We start from the raw sequence: 25,268 nt of genomic DNA, 5'->3' as shown, positions 1-25,268 counted from the left end.
AAAGATTCAAAGAACTGTGTGAACTCCAAGCACAAGAAATACAAAGACAACCACACCAGGGCACATCATAAACTGCTGAAAATCAAATCAAAAGAGAAATTCATAACAACAGCTGCGGGTTGGGGCAGGGAACGTACTGCTTTCAAAGGAGCACCAATAGCACGGGCAGCTGATTTCACAGAGGGAACAATGGAAGCCATAAGACGATGGAACGAAACTTTAAAAATGCCAAAATAAAATGTCCAAATTAGAATTCTATGCCCAGGGAAAATATTTCCAAAATGAACGGAGATAAAACTCACCAAAATGTATACATTAAATAGGTGCAATTTTTTGGTATATCTTTTCCTCGATAAAGCTTTAAACATTTTAAAGGAGAATAAATACATTTCTCAGCCAACAAAAGAAACTGAGAAGATTCAACACTAGGAATCATGAACTAAAAGAAAGAGTTCTGGGGCGCCTGGGAGGCTCAGTCAGTTGAGCGTCCGACTTCGGCTCAGGTCATGATTTCATAGTTTGTGAGTTCGAGCCCCGCGCCAGGCTCTGTGCTGACAGCTCAGAGCCTGGAGCCTGTTTCAGATTCTGTGTCTCCCCATCTCTGCCCCTCCCCTGCTCATGCTCTGTCTCAAAAATAAATAAACATTAAAAAAAAAATTTTTTTTAAAGAGTTCTTCAGGCAGAAGAAAACAATCCCACAGGGAAATGTGATATTTCAGGAAGAAATAAGGAGGAAATATGTAGGTAAATATAAATAAATATTGGCATATAAATTAATGACTTGTGGGGCTTAAAATGTGTGTAAAATTAAATTCATAGCAACAGTAACACAAAATATGGAAGGGTATTAATGAGGTTAAAGCGATCTAAGGAGAGCATTCTTGGAAAAGTAGCAAAAATAATTGTTATATGGCTGTGACAAGTTAAGGATGCATGTTGTGATTTCCATGGTAACCACCAAAAGAAAAGCTACATGATGCACTACAAACTAATAAAGAGAAAAATGGAATCATTAGGTTTTTCTTTCTGCCTATAAAATCCCAAATAATTTAAACGCTTTCAATAGCAAAGTATTCAAGACTCTCAATTTGTAAAACAGTTGAGTTCTATTAAGGTTGTATAACCAGATGCCTACTCCAACGTAATCTATTTCTTTTTTCTTTTGGTATCTGATTTAGAGTTTTCACAAAAGAGCAAATTCATAGGCTTAGACACAGAGTAAACACCAATTTTAGTAAGTATTTTATTTGAACATGTTAAAGCTTAACTTTGCAGCCACTTTGACTCATTAATCACTGAAATCTAACAAGCTCCCACTGGCACTTATTTGTGGGTAGAAAGCATGAAACCAGAATGGTCAAGACATTCTAAAGCTATGAAAAAGAACCATGCATCCCATCGATCACTGCATGTGCCTCCCAAACTCTGCTGTTCCACAACCCCGGTCCTTGGCATTTCTTTCGGCGCTGGGATTGTTGATTACTCTAATCCCGCGTCCCCTTCCTCTTGTCCCTTGACCCCTCACCTGTATAGGTCCACGAAGTGCTTCACTGCAGTGGTAAGGTCAGGGTAGTTTTGTAGGAGTTTTTTGGCTCGTGGTCCATCAGCTTCTTAATGTCCCCCAAGAGTCACACCCTCCGGTCCCAGGCAAAGCCTACAGAAGTCAATTCGATGGAAATGGCTGCCCTTCTGTCACTGCGTGAAATTCCAGTCCAAGCTGGAGTCAGGGTTGGGCTGAGTCCAGGTAAATACATCCCAGAGGTTGTGACTTGCCTGGTGCCAGCAGCACATTTGGCCTAGCTTGGTAGCCAACAGAACACGTCATTCATATGAGCGATGACAACTGAGGGTGTAAATGAAGCAGTGGCGAGAGGAGGGGACCCTGGAGACAGTCAGTATTTCCTTGGTTTGAACTTCAGTGCCACACTGTTGATGCAAAACCTCTGCCCACTAGGCCCACGTCCATCAGGAAGCACGCGGCCAAGACGGGCTCCACACTGCACGGGAGAGAGGCCGCCGTCATTTCCCCACCGAGACAAAGTTCTTTACGTGAAACTAGACAGGTGAGCCCCACGTGGCCGCACCCCACATGGCCACCCCACTCTGGTGTCTGACATTTGTATGGGGGGAGGGAAGCCCATCACATCAGAATTTGATTAAGAAATGAAAGAAGACAGGGGCGCCTGGGTGGCTCAGGCAGTTAAGGGTCCGATTCTTGACTTTGGCTCAGGTCATGATCTCATGGCCCGTGAGTTCGAGCCCTGTGTCGGGCTCTGCGCTGGCAGCATGGAGCCTGCTGAGGATTCTCTCTCTCTCCCCCCCTCTCTCTCTGCCCCTCCTCTGCTCACTCTGTCTCTGTCTCTCTCTCTCTCCTCCCTCTGCCCCATCTCTGGAAGGCCACAACCAGGAACGGCTAGGTCAGAGAGTGGCTCAGGAAGGTTCTTTTTCTTCCCTGCAGTGCCCAGAATGATGGGAGAAGGATCTGAAGTAGCCAGTGTAGCAAAGTATGAAAATACTCCCGCGTCATAAGGCCAGCTACGCTCTTTGCAGCATCGGGGAAAACCAAAGAGACAAAACAAAAAAGCCCCACCTGCTTGCAGACAACCTTGGTGCGAGTTAATCCTAACGAGGTGTCCACGCCTCTCAGGATCCCCGCGTCCCTTTCATCGGAGCCAGATGTCCCGTGAGCCTCAGAAAACGAAGGCCGTCCGGTGCCGGAGCAGTACTTTTTCTCGGAACCGGGGAAGACATTGGCCACGCGGCAGCTGCTGAGATTGTTATGAACACACGAAGAGCATTGGATGCCCCAATTCATTTTTCTGATCCCCTCCCTCCTCTGCCAGACCTCCAGGCCAGTTAGGTGAACAATCAGTTCTGCAGGAACCCTGCCCGCTGCACTGTCGCTATTGAACACGTTGTCCCGTCCCCCTGAAAGGATCTCTTGTTCCTGGGATGCTGCCGGCTCCCCTCCCGATGTCCGACAGGGACCGAAAAACACTAGAGGCTTTGTGAACTGTGATGCCCGTTAGGAAACACAGATCCAATCCAAGTGGTCTAAATGTGGAAAAGGGGGAAACGGAAACGAAACAGCAGTGGTCCATGGAGGGCGTCACAGTCTGGGCCCAGCAGGGGGAGACCTGATGAAACGCATTTTCAGCAGCAGGACCTGCCGGTTACCCCGACACAGAAGCCTGACTGCCTCTGCCATTTCGCAGCTGTGTGACACTGGGCAGGCTATGTCACCTGTCCGGGCCCCATCTGTAGCATGGGGAGAATAACACCTACGTCATGGAGACGTTTTGAGGTTTGAAGGAGATACTCTGCGGGGGCGGGGGGGGGGGCAGTAAGTGCTCGTGAAGGTTCGCTCTGAACAGTCGCTGTGGCGCCGTGACCCTCCTGGACACGTCCCATGGGAACGAATGGCGCCGAGGTGGGAGAGGCCCAGAGGGGCCGACCAGAGGAGTGAGAGGGAAACACGCAAATCCACGCGCCAGGGACCCCCGGTGAGCTCCCTCAAAGGGCACTAGGGAACCCGAGTGGAAAATCTGCAATGGCAGGGGAAGGGCTCTCTAAGGAAGAGGGAGAAGAAATGCACTATAAACTCTGCAAAACAAACAAACGAACAGACAAACCAAGAGCCAAAAACCAAAAAACCTGAGTAAAGAGAAGGAAAAATGGCAAATAACCAACTCCCTAGCCTATGAACGCAGAAGGAAGCTCGGGGGAGAGCACGCGCCGCAGCAGGAAGAGTCAGGTTTGAGGCGGTCATCCTCAAACACTCGCCTCTCAGGACTGCTCTCTATTAAATCACTGAGGAGCTCTGAGAGCTTTTGTTTACGGGAATTACCGATACCGATGTTTAACAAATTAGAAATTGTAACTGACAAGTTGTAAACAATCATCCATGAAGTTGTTTTTAAAAATAACGAATTCATTACCTGGTCCCATAAATAACCTACTTTTCTGACAGCGGATTATATTTTCCAAAATGAAACAAACACTTAGTGAGAAGAGATGCACTGTTTCACAATTCTGCGCATCTCTTTAACATCTAGCTTAGAAAAAGGAAAAAGACCATTGACTCTTCGTATGTGCTTCTGGATTCAATCTGCTGCACTGTTATTTTGATTGAGCTACAGAAGAGGATGTGGCCTCATGGATATGCAGTAACGAAAGAGAGGGAGGGCCTTGTAGGGCCCCTAAAACGGTCCCAGAAACTCCCAGGATCCTCAGACCAGCCTTTGAGAACTCTGAGGAGTAAGGCCCTGACTTCTGAAAGGTGTGGGCGTGGAGCCAGGCTCTGCTATATCTGTGACCTTGGCAAGTGATTTAGTCTTTTAAAGCCTCAGTGCCCTAACGGATAGAACAGTAAAGGCATTATTGCCTCACAAGGTTGCTGACAAGATTACCTGAAATAGTTTCCCTATAGGTACAGTGTATTTAGCATAGTGTTGGATAAACGGTACATGAATCGGTAGCCATTATTTCTAAAAATCATTACTATTATTAATAACAGATATCCATGAAATCTGAGCAGCCATAGGTCCACTTTTTTTTTTTGCAAACCTTTCCAAAGGGCTCAAAACTATTCATCTGAGCCACCCTGGCCCAGGGAAAAACATTTTGAGTATGTTTTAGTCACAGCCTTTCCACCCTTAACATTACACGTAAACCAGTGATCATTAAAGGCATTTTGATGGAGAATTATGAATGTAATACATTTTTTAATGAATTAATCTAAAGACTAATAAAAAGTCATTTAAAATGTTTATGGGAAACAATAAATCTTTCTTGATGCAATTAACGGAATCTGCAGATTTTACCAGGTAATAATGAGAGGTCCATCATAAAGAATTTCAGAATGGAAACCTAAATATTAAGGTCAATTAGAAATTCCAATATATGGGAGCTCCTGGATGGCGCGGTCGGTTGAGCATCTGACTTTAGCTCAGGTTATGAGCTCATGGCTCATGGGTTCGAGCCCCACTTTGAGCTCTGCACTGCGAGTGCTAGGGCCCACTGTGGATTCTCCGTCTCCCTCTCTGCCCCTCCCCCCGCTCACGCACGCACACGAGACTGTCAAATAAACAAATAATAAATATACATTAAAATTTTTTAAATAAAAAAAAAAGAAATTAAAATAAACATATTTAAATGATTACCAGATTATAAGACTCCACCTTGGGAAACTAAAACCACTCTGGATCATCTCTTTTCATATACTCTTGGAGGTGTTTCTTTGGTTTTGTTTTTTTGCTGTGTGTTTGCGTGTTCGTTACGTGTTTATTTGTTTTGGTTTTTCTTCATTTCTGGAAATTCCACAGCCCCCAAACTACAGCCGAGGCACCTGGTGATAACTGACAACTCTAAAATCTTAGAAGAATTTCCATTCATTCGGAGGAACCGGAACACAAAAAAGGTTTTTTGTTTTTTTTTGTTTTTTTTGTTTTAATTTTTTTTTTTTTTCAACGTTTTTTATTTATTTTTGGGACAGAGAGAGACAGAGCATGAACGGGGGAGGGGCAGAGAGAGAGGGAGACACAGAATCGGAAACAGGCTCCAGGCTCTGAGCCATCAGCCCAGAGCCTGACGCGGGGCTCGAACTCACGGACCGCGAGATCGTGACCTGGCTGAAGTCGGACGCTTAACCGACTGCGCCACCCAGGCGCCCCACAAAAAAGGTTTTTAACCAATGTTACTTAGTTACTTGTAACATGCAGGACATCCTGATGTTATGTAAGAAGGAAAGTAATATTAGGCTTTCAGTTTCCTTCTATTCTGAGAAGGATGTAGGAGCACCCAACATGTGATCCCACAGTAGATTTTAATAAACACTTCCAGAATGGGTACATGGGGGGGAAGGAGAAGGAAGGGGAACAGAGGAAGCAGGGAAGTGGTGGCAAATGAAGCAACAGTCTGGAGCCCCCAGAGGGGTGATAACATCCGAAGAGTGTTCTGGACCTGGAAACCTTGGATTAAAGGCCTCTGATTTGGACAGGAGGCATGTCTCCCGAAACAGGCACCATACTGGTTCTGTGTGAAGCCAATTCTGCCAAGAGGCAGTGGTCCCACATCCACTTGACTCTTTCTTGGCTGACCAACTTTCCCCCTCATTTTGACCCTACACAAGCATTTGGAGGAATGTTTACTTTTTTTCTCCACCCCCGCTTGCTATTATGAAGGCTGGAGACTAGAGAAAGAGAGAGGCAAAACAAGAATATTTTCCTAAGACCAAGCTCTTGAATGGGAAGCATGCTCGGAAATATAAGCTTCATGGATAGATTCTCATTAATGAGACTATATTCACAAGAATTCCTCATTCTCAAAGATTTATCTCCATATGCAGCCCTAAGAAGGATCCGTCTCTGAGGACAGTCATTGCCAACAAGTACTGAGTGCTTGCTGGGCACACGCCGGGAACTGCGCTGGTGCATTACCTCACGACTCAGTTAATCCTCTCAACAACCTTATGAAGTCCAACTATCGTGCTAGCACGTTACAGGTGAGGAAATCAAGCCACAGACTGGTTCAGAGACACGCCCAAGGTCACAGAGCAGGGGAGCAGACCCCTAGCCACTTCAGTATCTTACCTCTCCTATAAACAAATACATCTTTAAGAAAAGTATATTCTGGAGCATAAAAGATCCTTTTAAACATATTCGTATTTCTTCCAGTTTCAATCATTCAGCAGCAGCAGGAAAATGGAACAGAAACCAACTCAAAAGTCCCTAAGGGGGGAAAAAAAAATAGAAACCTTTCAACTAAAACTAGATGATTAAAAAAGAAATAAGTAAGGTTGGTGAATCGGCAGCTTCGCAAACTGGCCTTTGGTAAACGGGCTTCTCGAGAACTGGCTGGTTCTCCTGTTAGTCTTGGCTGCTTCACTATCTCAGTGACCTGGGGTTGGTCACTCGACTTCCTTAATTTGGACACGCATTGTGCCGATACGGTAGCCACTGGCCACATGTGGGCTTTTAGTTTTAAATGAATTACGAGTTAAGTAAAATTAAAAATTCATCTTCAACGACACTGAGCGTTCAAGAGCCATATGCGATTAGTGGCTACCATATTGGATAGAGCAGATCCGGAGCATTTCCATGGAGGCAGAAATTGCTCCTGGACAGTCTACCCTACTGCTCTAGTCTCAGGTCCATCCCGGCTCCAACGTCCTGTGATTCCAGACTGGCTGCTGCGGTGAGGGGATGGTGGGCCCCGGGGAGGAAACGGCCTCAATTTTACTAGTGCAGAAACTGGAACACCAGTGAAGTAAGAAAATGAACGCAAAGTGGGAGAATGCCCCTACGAGGACAACTTCTCATCCTGTCTTCACGGCCCCAAGGTAGAAACAGAGCATCCGTCTGGTTATTGTCCACCTTTATTTTTGACTAAAAGCAGGCTGGCCATCTCAAGGTCCTGCTTCTCCTTAACAGAACCAAAGGTCAAGGAATAACTAATGGCTCAGAAATACGCATGCCACATCTTCCTGCGTTAAAATAACCTGCTTCTCTTAGTTCTCCCCAGGCCATCCCGGGCCGACTGCTCTCTTAGACGTCTCCTCACCAGCCACTTGTCGTAGTGAGTGAATCCGGGCAAAGACTTGCCCTTCCGCAAGCATGAAGGGAAATCGATCCTAATTGTTCCTCATCCTTGCCGGCGGGGTCTGGCTTTCCAAATCCGGCCCACATTAGCAGCCAGCAGCCCAAGAAAGCCCGGTCTGCTCAAAGCCCAAAGGACATAATGAAGCCTGGCTTAATGGAAGATTCACAGAGCTGGCTTGATTTATATTTTATTCTAAACCAATTTAGGGTTGATGCAGAAGAAAGGAAAATATCTTTGAAGTTCTGAAAACAGGACTTCAAAGATGTTTTCCTTTCTTCTTCATCGAATCTACTGTTTTTAGACTGTTTCCTGCATGGCTAAACAAAAAAGCCTTTGTTGAGAGATTTCAGATCCTGATTGACTTAAAAGAGGCTTTGAAATCAAGGGACAATTAAATTTACTTTTAGCTGGTATAGAACAGGGTATGGTATTCACTACTGTCAAGCACTGTGGGGAATCTATCCTCATAAAATTCTACATTTCCCAAATTAAATTATAAACCCATTTTCCCTGGGAGAGATGTAGTTTTAATCACATGGCCAGGCAAATACTATTATGGTTTAGGTTTCTTTAAATACTTTCCCAGGAAAATATTCTAATAGTGTTACCTTAAGGTGCCCATGAAGTTTCACTTGTTGTCTAGTTCTCCGGGATACAGAGAGAAAGAATACAGGCTAAGAGATCTCGCTAACTGCTCTACATGCTAGAAATAATCCAGACAGGCAAGTATTTTATATAAACAGCTCTCCTTCTAGCAACCATGCCAAATGAGGAGGGCAATTAAAAACAACAGGGGTATATATTTAGCCAAGACTTCAAATGAGACAGAGCTGCATGAAATCTGGAGGTCCGTTCTCCTTCAGTACCTCTCCACCTTGACCTTTCCTGAAGAGTGGGTTGTCCCAGCACACGCAGTGATACATTCCTGATTCCTTGTTATTCAGGTAGATCCCACTGAAAGGCTGGAAGCAAATGAGATACATCATGTGTAGGGTTCTCCTAACACCAGCAGGAGATGATGTGGCGGATTGAAATCCAAGGTTCAGTCCCCAAATCAAGGAATTTTTGTACTAATTTGACGAAGTGCAAACATCACCGGAGAGAAAATTACAACGTGCCCGACGAAGCAGCCTGCAGGCTTATCACAACCCAGCCTTTATTGTGCCAAATATTCAAATTATGACATTAATAGTGCTTTGTATTTATGTAGCACCTTTCATCCAAGAACATCAAAGTCCGTGAAAAAGTGAGAGAACAGTCCTCTGCATGGTGTAAGATTTCAGTCTTCGTCTCAAAATAGTTAATACAATAGGAATCCAGTCCACTGTCTAAAACACTTTGAAATCTCCAATTAAAGACAGAATATAAATACATAAATAGCATAGCTCTGTCAGCTCGTGGCTGTGCCTTTAATACGCTTTGCGCGGCATTTAGGGCGTTGCATACTTACAAAACGTTTAAATAATGAGTTAGATTATCCCATACCAAAGTTACTACCTAGATGAAATGACTTCATTAATTGTGGCCTAAAGAGTTTGTGGGTTTCCAGAGGTTTCCCAAGAAAAACACAGGGAGACTTGAGGCAATGAGTCAGCCAAGTCTTGACATATATTTTTCAAAATGTCATTTTGCAAATTGGATCTCGCTGTTGGAAAAAGAAACAAAGAGCTTTTTGCCCAATTCCTTTTGTGAAAGTAAATTAAAAGGGAAGAAAACAAAAACAAAACCAACCCTCTCACCCCAGCCAACTACGGACCATCCACCGGCAGGGCCGGGCAGCAAGCCCTCCCCCAACTGCACGGGATGAAAGAGAAGCCAGCGCTCCTCTGAACGGGTCGCCACGTTGCAGAACGGACTCGGGAGGCAGGCTGGACTCTTCTGCCCTTCCTAGATTTCCCGTCTCGACAAAATCACAGGTCAAACATTCAGATTCCCCGTGGTAATATTAACAGCCCGTTTTCAGCGAGCCGCATAACGGACAATTTCAAAATAACCTGCTGAGCCTACCATCTGGGCACACTTGGACGTTTTCCCTCTCCAAAGACTCTAAGCTGAGCTGCAGAACAGTAGTTCTGCACAGTAGTAAGCTGGTCTTTTTAAGGCCTGTCCCCCTGGGTGCCTGCTCCCACCCGTGGCATCTGCAACCAAGCTCCACATCCCTCCCGCCTGGGCTGACGAGACACACATGCCAGAGGGCCACCAGCCCTGGGGCTGAGCTAGAAAGCCTAGGAAGCTTCAACGGACACATTTTATGAAATGACATCTATCCAGGCCTCCTAGACCGATTTCCTGATGCCTCCTTCCCCTTACACCTCAATTTTATATAAGTCTTATCATCTATTTAGGGCCGAACTCAGCTTTTAACTCAATTGTGCATTCTAGTATTTACCTGAAAACCTACTATGTACCCAGGGCTGGTCTGGGTGCCGTTACAGAGATGGGGAGGAAAAGACCGGGAACTGAACTGGCCAGCCCCTTCATATGGGACTTCCCAGCCTCCAGAACTGTGAGAAATAAATGTCTGTTGTCTAAGCCCCCAAGTCTGTGGTATTCTGCTATGGTGGCCCTGAAGGCAGTCTGTCTGGACCAACGGGACCTCTTTCTTTGATCTCGTCCATACAACATACCTGTTGGGAACAGATGGCACGCTCAAAAGGGCGATTTGCACATAATTTCATATAGAACTATTTACAAAGGTGGGGACAGGGCCAGCGGAAACCAACAGGGAGGGTGAAGCAGTCCCGGGCCCGTGGCTTTGAGAACACACTACCCTACTAGGCCTGTGGGGCCAAGGATGGGGCAGCTCCCAGCACCCGTGAGGCTGCGGCCGTAGGTGAGGGCGGCCTGCAGGAGCACGGCCGCCGAGAGGACCCCGGATCCTGATTTCTCGGTTGTGTCCTCTGACGTCACCGGCATCATCCACTGCCACACTCGGTCAGTAGCCAGAGGGAAGGGGCGCGTGTCTTCTTCCCAGAGCTCAGAGCGGAGCGAAGCATGTGGAGAGCAGTTCTGCGGGGCAGACAGCGGGTGACCTGCATAAAACCTGCCTTCGACTGCCTTCTGTCGGACTTTTATGGTGCGACCAGGCTGTAAACTCATCTGCTGTGTCAACCCGAGTGCTAACGTACCCCTGCGGCCCAATACGAACACGCGCGACCGAATTTTTAAGTGTGGGTGACCAAATAGAAAGCTTAGACGTGTTACTTCTCTCTCGTTAGCAAGGCTTACAGCTAGTTCTGCATTATTCCAAGAAGTTACGTGTGGACGTGGGTCAGCTGAAAGGGATTTATAACATTACTGAAAATACTGGATGATGCTCATTTTGTAAAATGGCCAAATGCACAGAGCATACTGCACCATCTGTCTGAGAATCCCACAGATTTCTTCTCCTCAACATCTGTCAGCTCATCTCCAGGCTCGGCATATATACCAAACCCTGCCTGGCTGTGTGTGTCCCTGAGAAAGGGCTGGCTTAGAATATTCTGGGATACGCCCAACTGCACACAGAGAATCACACATGGCTCCCCGTACTACCTGCACTAATAACCACGGTCTCTTTCCCAGTGAAGGATTATTAGAGTCCCACCCACAGGAACTTTTAAAAAATAGCAGGACTTCACAAGAATCTATTGGGATCTGCCGGCCTCAGGACGTCAGCATCGGAGAAACCGAGGGTGTGCCATGATTCCACGGCCACGTGCACATGAACTCGGTGGGGCCTGCTGAAGGAAAGACAGAAATACCCCGCAGCTCCGCAAAAGCGCTGTGGTCCACTCTGTGGGGTCCACTTCCCCAATGAAAAGGTCTAGTAACCGCGTTCTACGGCTTTATTCCAGCGGCTATACTTGGGTGTGAGACACATTACTGGTTAAGAAGCACTGTGCTGGGAAAACAGTACCGTAATGAGGAACCACGGAGGACGGAGGACGGCCCCCCCCGGAAACGAGTCAAAGCTGAGCTTGATGAATGCAGCTTAATGTTTCTGCCTCTTAGCCCGCACTCACTCAGAAGTCACAAAAATTTACTTTCTGAGGGCGGACCACGGCCAGGCGCTGTGTTTTGTGCGAGGGCCACACCAACAATGGCAAGTGCTCTGAAGGAAAAGCGCTGGGAACAGCAAGGCCAGCTTGGGGCCGAGAAAGGCCTCCCTGAGCACAGGGGCTGGGGGTTGAGAGGTAGGTCTGAAGGGGCAGGGAGGGTGGGCGAGGGGATGGGGGAGAGCAGGACACAGGGTCAAGGGCGGAAGGGAGAGGGAGCCCAGGGTGTTTGAGAGCGGAAGGAAGCTCAGTGTGGCCCAAGCGCAGAAATAGGAAAAACAGCCCGACTGAGGAGAGGGGCAGGAGGCTGGGGCCAGAGCCGCTGGGGGCAGAGCCAATGGGGCCTAATTAGCCATTTGTAAACTTTGCTCTTTACCTTGGAAGCATCGGGAAGCCTCTGGAGGGGCGGCGGAGGGCCGTGGTCGGACTTGTGTTTTCGGATCTCTCTGGCGGCCGTGCGGAGAAGGGGGGCCAGAAGGAGAGCAACGGGAAGGTTACTGAGGAGGCAGAACAGGGTGAGGGGAGGGAGGGGGGTCTGGGGAGGCTTCCGGTCCCTACAGGCAGGTGGACATGGGTGCCCGACAGGGAGAACCACAGAGGAGGGCCGGACGACGGGCAGAGCGGATGAGCGACACGTACCCCAACCCCCCCTCCAGCCACCCCCGGTCCATCCAAGCGACACGTACCCCATACCCCCCTCCAGCCACCCCCGGTCCATCCAGTCACCAAACCGTCGGCAGTGTGGCCTACCGGGTCGGTTCCCTTTCGCCTCGTGACGTAGAACCCCTCTGGAGTCAGCTTCTTTTGCCACTCGCTCCGGGTGAGAGACTGGCTCGCGCTCTGTGAGGGACCCGGGGTGGTTAAATGGGAACCTGTTGTAATTAGAACAAAAGGGCCCAATGAACGTTTCCCCTGAGCCTTGCTCCTCAAGTGCACGGCCACCCCCAGGACACGGCCGTCCCTCCCCTCTCCCACGACTCCCTTCGTCCCGGGGACCAGAAAGCTCCGGTACAAAATGCTTCAACGGACTCATTAGTTTCACGAGAAAGGAGCAGTAAGCGGACAGCCGGTTTTCTCGTCCCACTGGGGCGCGGGAGCTAAAGAGGCAGCTGAAATATGAAATTATGCAGAATAAGATCTCCTCGGGTGCCCGGGGGTGCACATTGATCCCTCTTCTATTACCGCATCCAGAGGAGTATTTCTTGTCAGGACACGGCTGGGAGTAGCTGAGTGACTGGAGAGAAAAGAACCGTGAGCTAGTGGGTTATTCAACTCCTCTCCTTCGCTGGTTTATAAAAATCTCTCTGCTGTTGTTTGTCGGCAGAAGTCTTTATTAAAAAAAATCTAGTGCGGAAAAAAAAAAGAGGCTCCTACAGCGTATGCCCCTGCAAAGAAACGGAGACCTTCCAGAATCCATCCTTATGCTTCAATCTTACGACTTTTACTCCAGTGAATGTAAACAAATTAACTAGGACAATACTCTTTTTAGCCAAAGGGGAGGAGGAAGCCCAAGGCATATATAACCAATGCTTCAACCATCCAACACGAAGAATGCAAAAGGGTTGATCTGTCCACCTCAACTTCCCAATGAGAAAACGGCGGCCCGAAGACTTAGTAACTGACCATAGCAACAAAGATAAAAGGTTAGACACTTATGGTGTTACCGCCAAATATCGAACATGTCTGAAAATCATATTTGAAATTCATTTTGTTACCAGAAAGAGGTCCTAAATAATGAAGATCTGTATCTTCATCGCTAGCTCATAATACCGCATAATACGGTATTTTTGGTATCGTGTGTTGTTGTTGCTTATGGTTGTTCACATTTTATTAAAAAGTTTTTAATCTGTTAAATATGTCAATAGTTGCCCTTTCTTAAATACTTTTGGTAAAGCTATGGGGACTTCTTTTTTACTCTGGAAATACACCTCCGAAATTTTCCTATGAAAATATAGTTCAACTGCACACGGTTTCCCCAGGACTCATTTCCTGGGGCGCAAAGCGAGATGTATTTATGTGACGATTACTACTGCTCAGTGGCCTTTCAGAGTTACCAATGCAGAATGCCATGCAATAAATGGACGGGGGAATGATACAATTTAAAAAAAAAAAAAATCACCCTTTTATAATCAGTAAAATAGTCACTGACTCAAGCAAGAATCGGCAGGGGATTCTAAAACCCTGGGCAAACGACTGTTGGAAGAATGGAACAGTTACACATTTTCAAGATAGTGTTAATTACAAGGAAGAAAATGAGCCTCTACAACGGAAAAACGTACACGTCACCACCTTAACCAAAGAAGCAAAGGGAGCATCGCCGACAGCGGGGCAGGCTGACATCACGGGCCTCTGGGCGTGAGGCACTGAAGACGTCGCACGCCCCACCGCACTGCCTCCAAATTCAGGGAGCCCACTGACACCTTCTCCGTGAAGCCTGGGAACCCTTCATCCTTCTCTCTCATTTCCCCGTAGTTCTGACACTTGGCATTCTCCCGTGGTACCTTTGCTTTCCCTGGGCTTCCGTGGCACCCGATTCTCTGGTCTCTCCCACGGCTCCCTTTCGGCATCCTTCGTCAGCCAGCCCTGGAACGAGCCCGGCTGTCCTAGGCTTGCCTCTGTCACCGCACCACACCTGCCTGCCCTTGGGTGATTTTGTCCGCTGAGTAGCTTAAGGACCATCCACACGATGAGATGCCCACATCTAGCTTCCTTCCATCCTCTCTGCTGAGTTCCAGATCCATATGCAACCACAGACGGGTACCTTGAGGCTGTCCCGTTTCAAACACCGTGCGCGAGAGGACTCCGCGTGTCTCCCCTGCCCCGCCCGACCCAAATCTGCTCCTCCTCTCATGTGCTCCAGCTCTCTGATCCCACGCTTTAAACCGGAACGCCAGGCCGTCCTCCGTGACTCTTTCCGTTTCCATGCACCAAGCCCTGTTGCTTCTCCTTCTTAAATAGCTCTAGGATCTGCTCATCCTCACTTATCTGCCACTACCTTGGCTCAGGCCGCCATTATCTCCAGCAGAGATGACAAAAGTCCCCGATTACAAAACGCCCTCCCCTATTTGCTCCACTTCTTCTTCCTCACTGCCCCAAACTGTTCGGTGTTGCCACACAGAAATCAGAAAACATGCCGTGTGAATACCTAGAAGAGCACGTAGGCAAGAGAAAAACCTGGCTGGGTGTGCCTGGCATGTCTGATGAATAGCGGGAAGGCCAGGGGAATGGGTGGAGCGAGCAGGAAAATATGCAGAAGTGCGAGCAGAGAGCTAATGGGGTAGCGGGCATACCACCAAGGGCCTTGAAGGCTACCCTAAGGTTGGTGGCTTTTATTCTGAGTGCAGAAGTCACTGGAAGATGAGCAGAGGCATGACATGATCTAACATACCTAAAAGAGTTACTGGCTGATGTACCAAAAAAATTGAAGCAGGGCAAAGGTCGTCGCAGGGCACCCAGCACAGAGGGCACTTGAACAACCTGGCCGAGAGATGGGAGGAGTCCTGGGTCAGGGCGGCGGCAGCAGACAGACTTAGAGAGGTCCCTCGCCAGCTGTATTCTGATGGCAGAGCTAGAGGACTTGCAGATGTGAAGTACGAGAGAAAGGACACAAAGGGGCACCACTCCAAGGCTCTAGGTCCGACCAGGGGAAGACGGGGAAGCCTACAGGAGGAGCAGGTTTGAAGGCTTGTTAATAAAAATGCCAGCTCAATATTCAAGTGGACACGTCAGGCAGGCAGCTGGATTTATGGATGCAGAAACTGGGGAGAGGCCCAAGGTGGCCACGTAAATTTGGGACTCCTCACAGCATTATGATGTTATTTAAAGCCATGAGCCTGGAAGATCCCCAAGTCGGCGAGTGTGGGAAGAACAGAGAGGCCCAAGGGTTGGACTTGGAGGCGCCCCAAGATAAACAGGTGGAGGAGATGGGGACGAGCAGACAGCGAGGCAGGAAGGAAACCGCAAGAATGTGCCGTCCTGGAAAGAGATGACTGATAATTAACCATCGGGTTTGGCAATGTGGCCGTCACTGGTGCCCTGAAAAAGGGCAGTTTAGGCGGAGGAGTGTGTGTGTGTGTGTGTGTGTGTGTGTGTGTGTGTGTGTGTGTGACTAGAATAGATCTGATAGAGAAGAGGAGGAAGGAAAGGGAGACAGTGCAGACAGGTCCCTCGGGAGTTCTGCAGTTAGCTGGAATGGAAGGTACGATCGAGAGTCCTCTTTATGAGGAGAAAGATCACAGTATCCTAGTATGCTGTTGGGAATTGTCCACTGAAGAGCGTAAGTTGATGATTTAGGAGAAAGAGGGGAGAGCTGTGGAGCCGTTTTGGACCTTGACCTTAGGTGGATGAAATATAGGAGAACAATGAAACTGTGAACATTTTATTGACGGTGTAAGCTTTAGATAACTATTCAAGGTGACAATAAAAGACTTTTACAAAGCAATGCCAGCCTAACCGCCCAGTGAGGGGAAAACACTGTGCAATCTTTTCAGGCGCGGTTAGCAGGGAAAGGTGTTTTGGTTGTTTTAAGACCAAGTGGGATCAGAACTGGCTTTAATTGGAACTATGTGTTTAACCACAAGAGAAGCGGAAGACATTCTACTTAAGGCCCTTGAAAAGCCCAACAGATGTGTATAACTATATTTTGTAAGCCTTCAACCAAGGGCAAGATCCAAAAGCTGTCCAGGGCCAACGTGTCTGTGTGACCTAAGCCGGGACTGGTCACACAAAGGCCACCTCAAATAGTGAAAAAAAGGACGGCAAAAGCAAGAGCGGGATTTGATTCTCCCTCCCAGAATCTAAACTGGTTTTGAGGGAAATGTGGGAAACCTGAACCCTTGGCTATATCACTGACACTGGTTATAGAAAGGAGCAGGAGAGCACCATGATAAAACGCTCTCCTTACCCTCCAAGTGTCTGTCCTGCCGCATCACTCCACCTACATTCTTGCCTTTGGCAAAGGTCTTTTATTATTTCTGTGGAATTCTAAGACGAGAACTGACTTTTGGTACTAAGATTTATAGTCTGGAAAGTTGCTATTATCTTCCCTTCTCCTTTTGGGGAGGAAGTGGAATGGGTTAGAGGGAAAAAAACCCACTACTGTTTCCTGGAAGCATTGCCCTTAGGGTCTTTCCACATGTAATACAATTGCTGACACCAGAAAGAGGGAATTCAAGAAGCGAGAGAAAGTTCAGCGGGACTCCCGCCCTTCAGCTTCGAACCCAAGGTCTGAATCCTGGATGGGCCCCCAGATCCCTCTCCTATAGCTCTGTATTTTACCACACCTATTAGAGTGACTAATTCTTTTCAGACACTCCCCTTCTCCTATTTTTTTAGCTTAAACTTTAAAACTAAGATTTAAATTGTTAGACAAAAGGGGCGCCTGTCGGTTAAGCGTCCGACTTCGGCTTAGGCCAAGATCTCGCCGTTGCTGAGCCCGAGCCCCACGTCAGGCTCTGTGCTGACAGCTCAGAGCCTGAAGCCTGCTTCCAATTCTGTGTCTCCCTCTCTCTCTCTCTGCCCTCTCCCACTCACGCTTTCTCTCAAAAACAAATAAAGCCTAAAAATTTGTTTGTTATATTGTCAGACGGAAGAATTACTCCTTTATCTAAATAAGTACGTTTTTTGGGGAGCCTGGGTGGATCAGTTGGTGGAATGTCTGATTCTTGATTTCGGCTCAGGTCATGATCCCAGGGTCACGGGATCAAGCCACACATCGGGCTCTGCCCTGAGTGTGGAGCCTGCTGAAGATTCTCTCTCCCTCCCTCGGCCCCTCTCCCCCATTTTTCACGGCTCTTCTAATCCTTATCTGTACGTACCTTTTACACAATGTGTGTGAAAGGTTTCATGGGTAGGTAACAATGTTCAGACTAGTTGTTCTTCAAGCACCAAATATGCAACATTTAACTGTAAATCTGCAGCCTAGAAGACACCATCAAGAGAAGACGGACCCTGCCTTGATAGCAAAATGGCCAGCGGGCAGCTGGGTGCTCTCGGGTCAGGATCAGGTCTGCATCGCTTACGGAGGTTTCTTTAATCATGGTGTTAGGGGGTGAACTGTGTCCTCCCAAAATTCATATGCTCAAGTCCCAATCCTCAGTACCTTAGAATGTAACAGTATTTGGTGATAAGGCCTTTATTTTTTTTTATTTTTTTTTTATTTTTTATTTTTCAACGTTTATTTATTTTTGGGACAGAGAGAGACAGAGCATGAATGGGGGAGGTGCAGAGAGAGAGGGAGACACAGAATCGGAAACAGGCTCCAGGCTCTGAGCCATCAGCCCAGAGCCCGACGCGGGGCTTGAACTCACGGACCGCGAGATCGTGACCTGGTTGAAGTCGGACGCTCAACCGACTGCGCCACCCAGGCGCCCCGGTGATAAGGCCTTTAAAGAGATAAGGTCAAATGAGGTCATATGGGTGGACCCTAATCTCTATAGCTGTATTTCAGAGATGGGGCCTTTAAGGAGGTGATTATGTTAAAAATGAGGCCACAGGATGGGCCAAATCTGACCAGTGTCCTCACATGAGGAGGAAGAGACTCTAGGGCTGTGTGAGCACAGAGACAAGGCCATCTGCAAGCCAAAGACAGAGGCCTCTCAGGAGAAACCAACCCTGCGAATACTTTGATCTTGAACTCCCAGCTTCCAGAATGATGAGAAAACAAATTTCTGTGTTTCAGCCTCCCAGCCTGTGGCATTCTGTTGTGGCTGCTCCGGCCAATTCACATACTACGCTTTAGGAAACTAAAGTTTGAATGGAAATTGCATTATGTGTAAACTGCAGTTTCACCGAACAGCAATTTAGGCGCCTGTACATACAACACCCAACCAGTGACCATTTTAGGAAGGAGTAAGGTCACTTGGACACCGGTGGCCAGAGAGGACTCAACGTTGGGCTTCTGGTCCTTTTGAGTGTGTGTAGAGGTGTTTTCTGTCCTTAGTCCTGGTCGTCTGCACCTCAAGTTGGTCCTTTAGGGACCATGCGTCTTTCAGATTCCCTCTGCGTTCTCTCTCGCGATCTTCGCTACCAAAAGATTTGGTGGCTCTTATTATTGTGCTAGATAGCTACACAGCTTTACCTTGAACTATGCTTTGATACACGTGGATTCCTCTGGGTTCTTTTCTCGCTTTGTGCTGTGATTGGCACAGGTTATCTTTCTTGTTGGCAATATATTTCAAGAGGTGGGCTTAGATTTTCTCATCTGTAAAGAACACCCTCTTGGGGTACCTGGGTGGGCTCAGCTGCTTTAGCGGCCAGCTCTTGAGTTCAGCTCAGGTCATGATCTCACAGTTTACGAGACAGAGTCCCGTGTTGGGCTCTGCGTGGACAGTGCAGAGCCTAAGATTCTCTCTCTCTTGCTCTGCCCCTCCCCTGCTCGTGCCCTTGCTCTCTCTCGCTCTCTCTCAAAATAAATACATAAACATTTAAAAATAAAATAAAATAACCTAACACCCTCTCTTGGTCATATGGTCACATACTGGTTACCTCCTTCTGGTTTTGTTCACCTTTCTGGTCACAGCTGCTCTGCTACCCAGTGTCACACACAAGGCGGCCTTGTTTCAATAAAGACTTGTCGAGACTAAGGAAACCTATTAGGAACTGGCACAAAAAAGAATCCCCAGCCCATTGTAATTTGCAGACTAGTCTTCTTTCCCACCCCAGTGACTGGACTGGTTTAACCAGTGCTCAGGATGGTTTCCTAGCAGAGCATTTCTAGAATGTTTTCCTGAAACAACAGTTTTCTCCAGGATACTTCTTACTTTCCTCTCTCGATTTGCTCTTGACGATCTCAAAGACAAAGTCATAGGGGCCTTGCCTCTTGCGTAGCAGAAATCTCAGTGCTGTGGAACCGTCTTCTGTCACTAACGACATCTCATTGCTCTCTCAACCTTCCCTAAGTCTGTAACGTAGGTTAAATGTAGCTATACTTTTGTCCTTTGTATTTGCTTATGTAATTATAATTAACACTTACCGTATGCTAAGGGCCAGTCATTGTGATGAAGCGTTTAAAATGTTTTTCATTTAGTCTGTACAGTAACCCTACTACTATCATTATTTTACAGAAGAAAAACACAGGCTTAAGCTTACCAAGTTCAGAACATGCCCAACATGCCAACACCAAACTCTTACCTGTCTATAATTTTTAACGGGTGCCTAATAGTTTTTGGAATTGAACTTTTCTGGTTTACTTAAGCATTCCTTAACTGATGGACATTTGGGTTACGGCCAGCTTCTGGTTCTTAAGAGTGGTGCTGTTAAAAACATTTTTGTACGTATAACTTTGTTCTTTTGAATTATTTCCTCAGAATAAATTCCCAGGAGGGGGTGTCTGAGAAGTTACAAAGCTCCTGTTATGTTTTGGTGTCTGGCCAGATTTTAAACGTTGCTGAAGACGTTAGATCCCCAGGCAATTCATCAAGGCTATTTCTGACAACACCAGAACAAACATAAAAGCCAAGCTGCCATTGAAACCACTATCCTATAAAAAGGTAATGAGGAGAGCTCTGGCCCACAAGTGTGATGTTTCCATCACCTGTGGTTCTCAGGAAGCCAACGCTTGACACACAGTAGGTATGCAACAAATATCATCAGACTGGCTGACTAAGACACCATGGGGTGCTGAAGGTCTTGCCTGGAAGTCATGTTGGATCAGCTACTACTTCACGCAGCCTGTGCTTTTATTTATTTAAAACTATACTTTGAGAACTTCAGGGGATGGAAAGAATTCCAAGTGATTGGTACATTTCAGAGGAGACAGGTATCTTGAAATTTCCTCAATGGGCATATAACAGAATCGGATTCAGAGATGGGACAGCTGGGCAGTTGCCCAAGAAGGCAATCCACGGGGAGCACTAAATCACCCTGAAATAGATCTGAAATACAATTGACACAGGTCTCCACAGGTGACTCCAAACTAAAAGATGACATGCGAATGCGTCCCAATCCGACAGAGGAGCCAAAGGCATGTTAAAGAAACACAGACACATCACACACACACTTTTCACTGGTCTCAGAGCCACTGACAATCAATGATTATCAGTCTAAAGGGGAACGAGTTATTAGCCTACACGTCTCCCTAGATCTGGGACACACACATAGAAATAGAGCAGGGCAGGAAGCAAATCCGCAGGCATCCAAAGTCTGAACCGCTCGTTTCTCCCCTGGGAAAAGAAGCATGCAGAATTTAAGAGGGGGACAGTGTAACAGATCACGGGCCATTACAGGAGGGAGCATCGTTTGCCTGGAGTCTGGCGACAAGCGTCAGGGGCTCCTGAGCCCGACATTTTACCAAGGAAATATTCAGGGACACCCACCCATGTCCGTCCAAATGTACAACGCACTGTCCTGAACAGCACCCAGGGGCGCAGCCAAGAAGTTTCTCTAGAAGGAAGAGTCACGTGCAGAACCAGCACTCGGACCCCCAAGTTCAGGCGGGTGAAGTGAAACCGCAAGCCGGGAGGCGGCGGCAGCGGGGCCTACCTGAGTTCGCGTGACCTGCCCCCGTGCCGGCGCCGCCGCTGCCCGCTAGGCCCGCCCCGGTCCGCCGGGCTACTTCTCGGAAGGGCCAGGCCCAGAACGCCCGGAGCAGGCGCGCCATGACGCCGCGTGCGGGCCGCACAGAGCCAAGCACGCAGTTCCCGCGCGCCCCGCCTCCCCCCGCGCGCCCCGCCTCCCCCCGCGCGCCCCGCCTCCCCCCGCGCGCCCCGCCTCCCCCCGCGCGCCCCGCCTCCAACACCCGTCACCACCCTGCTCCTCCCCCTCCCAAGTCCCGCCTCCTAACCCTTTCCCGCCCCTGCCCCTACAGCCCTCCCCTCCTCGGGGCCCTCCCTGGCCCCCTCTCCTTGGCACCGCTCTCCCCTCCTGCTTGCTCCAGCGTGCCCGCACGCTTCGCTGGGCTCCTACCCCCTCCCTGCTCCTCCCCTGGCCCTGCCCTCCACCACCTTCCCCAACTCCACTTCCCACCCCCCCACCCCCGCCCCGCAATGATCTGTTTTACTTTGCATTTTCTAGAATTGAATATATTGTGGAACTATAGGTTATTCTGCATTTTCTTCAGTTGCCTATAAATGGAATCCTTGTTCGTGCTGAGTAGTATTCCAATTGTGTATATTACACAATGTACTTACCTCGTCACCTATTGATAGATACGTATATTGTTTCCAGTTTTCCCCTATTAGAAATAGAGCTGCTAGGAACATTCCTGTACAAATCTTTGTATGCATATGTGCTTTCTTTTCTCTTGGGTAAATAATATTATCAAAGACGTCACAGCACTGCAATGTTAAAGTGACCAACCTTGTTTTGGATAATTCCAGTGATGTAATTTTTCCGGTGTTTTGTTTGCCATGTTATAAGATTGTACACATACAATTTGTATTCAAATGAGATTACTTTAAGTATGCCGGGTGCTTGGGATCCAAGTGGCCGAGATCACTCACTTAGGCCATGCCTAAGTTTAGAGCTAGAAAGTACTTGCAAGATCATCTGGCCACTTACTTTAACGTTGGTTGTTCACGGGGAAAATGGGGCCAGTGTGGCTAGTGGTTTATCAACATCACACAACCAACCAGTAGGTAGGAATCGGGATTAGAAGTGTGGCTTCCCAAAGCCAGGTGTCACCAAGTGGGAGACAAGAAGAGAAGTCAGAAGGATGTTCCTGAGATTTTCTTGCTAGATAGATAGATATAGATGAGATAGAGATAGCGATATAAAGATATAGATATAGATGATATAGATAGATACGCACACACACCTCCCAATGCCAAAAATTCCTACTTCTTAGACTTTCCACATGAAAGGTACTATACTAAATAGCATCTGGTAGGTACATTTAGCACCAAGCACCTCCCTTCCTCCAATCTCTACCTGCAGAGCGCTTGGATGTACTGTTTAGTGTATGTTTTACTCAAAATGCAGCAGCTTTCTGTATTCTCTGAGATTTCTCCTGCCATTTCCCCTTCCTCCTTTTGAATTTTGATAAATGAGTTTCCAATAACCCTGTGCATCTTTTTGAGCTTTTGCTGCACAATTTCAACTCAGAAATGGTGGCAAAGCTAACAAACCATACCACTGCATTTGAAGCCTTTTTTCTTTTTTCTTTTTTCTTTTTAATCTTCGCTAGCCCAGCATTGTAAGTTTCAGCCTTGTTCATTCTCCTTCAAAACCGCATGGCGCGTAACTCGCTGGTGGGAACCTCCTAGGTAGATCTTCCAAAATGACAATAAATAAATAAAAGAATGAATCCAGGATGTATAGACAAAGGTACAGGTGTAGATCTCTATACACACGTATATATGCTGGATCAGAAAATATGGATTGCATTTAAAAAATTTTTATTTATGTGATTCTATTAACAATTTGGTTTAGAGCTTTTGCATTCATGTTCATGAGGGATAGCAGTTTGTAGTGTTCTTTTCTTGTAATGTCTGACTGGTTTTGTATTTGACTCAGTCAGGGAGATTAAGTCGCTTGTCCATGGTCATTCTGCTGGTTAGTTGAAGAGTTTGTAAAGTCCCCCTCAAGTTTAGATTTTAGAAACTATCAAGAAATAGCAGAAGGGTAACCCGCTCATCTTTACCATCCCATCCCAATAAAGAAGTTTATTCCCAAGAAATAAATTTAACATTGTGACATCGTAAACTGGCCTAAGACCCAGTTCTGGGTATCTTACATTCCTGAGATGCATGACCTTGGTCAAATATCCAGTTTCTTTATCCCTAAACTGGGGATATTGCAAGGATTAGAGACAATGCATAGTGAAACACTTAGAAATCCTCTGGGAAATAGTTGGTTTTCATAAATGTTAATTACTGCTATGAAGATGTAATGAGGAAAACACTGATTGGTAAGCAGAGTTGCTAACCAATCCACCCCTGCACTTCCGTGCGCCCCCCACTCTCACTTTGGAAAGACATTCCAAAACATGGAGGGCCTCCCTCCCTCGCTACTGCCATTCTCCCATACACCTGCTATGAGGACTCTTTGCTCAGGCCCTTTCTTGTGTTGAAATGCCCCCTCTGCCCTCGACCATTTCTCTAAGTCCAACTTAACCATGACGACCATGCGCCAATTTCTCATTAGCCAAATGGAAACCCTGGTCTAAAGAAAATCCTAGGTAATGTTTTACCTCATATACTGAGCGCTAGAGACTACAAGCTGCCTGTCTGATATCCATTCTCCTCTCTTTATTTACAGAAAGATGTTTGATTTTACTGAGGGGAGCAAAGTGCCTGGCTAAAATGTTTCACCCAACAGCTCCCTTGTTGCTAGTGGCGGTCATTTGATGCAGTTGTGCGCAATGACAAAAAGCGGACATCATAGGAAGACTTCCAGGAAAACCAGTTACAGAAGAGCTAACTTGGCTGGCATTGGCTTTCTGCTTTTCCTTTTCTTTCTGTCCTGCAAATTAGTGATGATGGCTAGCACACTAGCAATCTCCTGATATAAATGTTCATGAGTCCCACACCCTGATATCAGAGTAAAAGTCCGTAAGTTGGCCTGGGTCTCTGATGACGCTGTGTAACCAATGTAATGGATTGCCTGTCTTCAGATTTCTCATTACATGAGAGACAAGTCCATCTTTTCTTTAAACCACTGCTATTTGGATTCTCTGTTGTGTGGAACTGATACACTCTGTATCTGGTGTTCTGCATTTGATTGTGAGAATCTCTTGGAAAGGCAAGATTCTGTAACTTTATCTCTTTGTCTATCTCTATACTTGCCTGTAGACTGTAGTAAATAAGAAACTATTGTTCACAATAAAACCCTTAAAAAGATAGAGTGACCCAGAAAATGGGAGATCAGCTCAAAAGCCAGTTTGCTTTCCCCATGAAGAAAAAAACAAATCAAACAAACAAACAAACAAACAAAACAAACACGACCAAACCATTTAGGTATGAGGAAATGGAATAAGCTGTGTGCATTTTCTCCCCATTGAACAAAACACATGCCTCAAGTTCAGTATCCATGCCCATTTTTTCCCTATGGCAATCTAGAAAAGTCCTAGAAATGAACCAACTGGGATGTTTCCAACTAACATCCGTAGACATTTTAAAGTATTAAAGGGAGCGAGTGAATAAATGGTGTGATAGAAAAGCAGAATGAGATAGACCCTGGGACTTGTCTTCAGCGTCTCCCTAACCAGATACAGGTTTGGGGGCCTTGATTTGATGATTTGTAAAACGGCACAAGTGCAGGGCAGGGTGGCCTAGAACTCGAAATTGAATGGTATCTGAACTCTCGTAAGTCTGTAACCATATGATTTTTGGTGAAAAATGGAACGTTATAAGCTCCTGCTGACCAGAAAGCTGAAGATTAAAATAACATTCAAGTTAATTTATAGATTTAAGCAATATCATTTATAATTCCATCGGGTTACTTTGTTGAAATTGACCAAACAACTAAAATAAGTGTGGGGAAAAAATGCTTTTGTAATAATATATGGCTATACCATATACTACAATGCCTTTTTAGGAAATGGTATCTATCAAAATGGGCTAATCCAAACTGAGGCCTGGGAGATACATAGAGACTCTTCAAATCAATATATATTTAAGCCATTATAAACAATGGGATATAAAATTATTCAAGCTGTGTTTGGGGCAAAGTGACCATCAATACAGGAAAATAACC

The 25,268-nt window shown here is 46.7% G+C and overlaps 1 protein-coding gene across 13 annotated transcripts in view; it reads right to left on the bottom strand.

Moving 5' to 3' along the window:
• Positions 1-21,292, bottom strand: part of MSRB2 (methionine sulfoxide reductase B2) — a 33,701-nt gene extending 12,409 nt beyond the window's left edge. For 6 of the 13 annotated variants that reach the window (XR_006708573.1, XR_006708574.1, XR_006708575.1 and 3 more), the window contains exons 1-8: positions 21,117-21,292; positions 12,387-12,508; positions 12,013-12,082; positions 9,420-9,499; positions 9,331-9,387; positions 8,485-8,561; positions 2,591-2,768; positions 1,526-1,997 (exon numbers count right to left, since the gene is read on the bottom strand). Coding sequence is in view for 2 of the 13 variants with exons in the window: in XM_045462830.1 (XP_045318786.1) it covers positions 10,366-10,874; positions 12,013-12,082; positions 12,387-12,508; positions 21,117-21,234 (819 nt within the window). In the remaining 11 variants the exon portion in view is untranslated. Of the gene's footprint in view, positions 1-1,219; positions 1,998-2,590; positions 5,046-8,484; positions 8,562-9,330; positions 9,388-9,419; positions 10,875-12,012; positions 12,083-12,386; positions 12,509-21,116 lie in introns of those variants that run through there. The other 7 variants (XR_006708583.1, XR_006708581.1, XR_006708580.1 and 4 more) reach the window with 4 other exon arrangements.
• Positions 21,293-25,268: the final 3,976 nt, after the last annotated feature.

This window comes from Leopardus geoffroyi, chromosome B4 (assembly GCF_018350155.1).
Source record: "Leopardus geoffroyi isolate Oge1 chromosome B4, O.geoffroyi_Oge1_pat1.0, whole genome shotgun sequence".
NCBI lineage: Eukaryota > Metazoa > Chordata > Mammalia > Carnivora > Felidae > Leopardus > Leopardus geoffroyi.
Note: the sequence above shows the minus strand (reverse complement) of the source record. Positions and strands in the feature narration are given on the sequence as shown.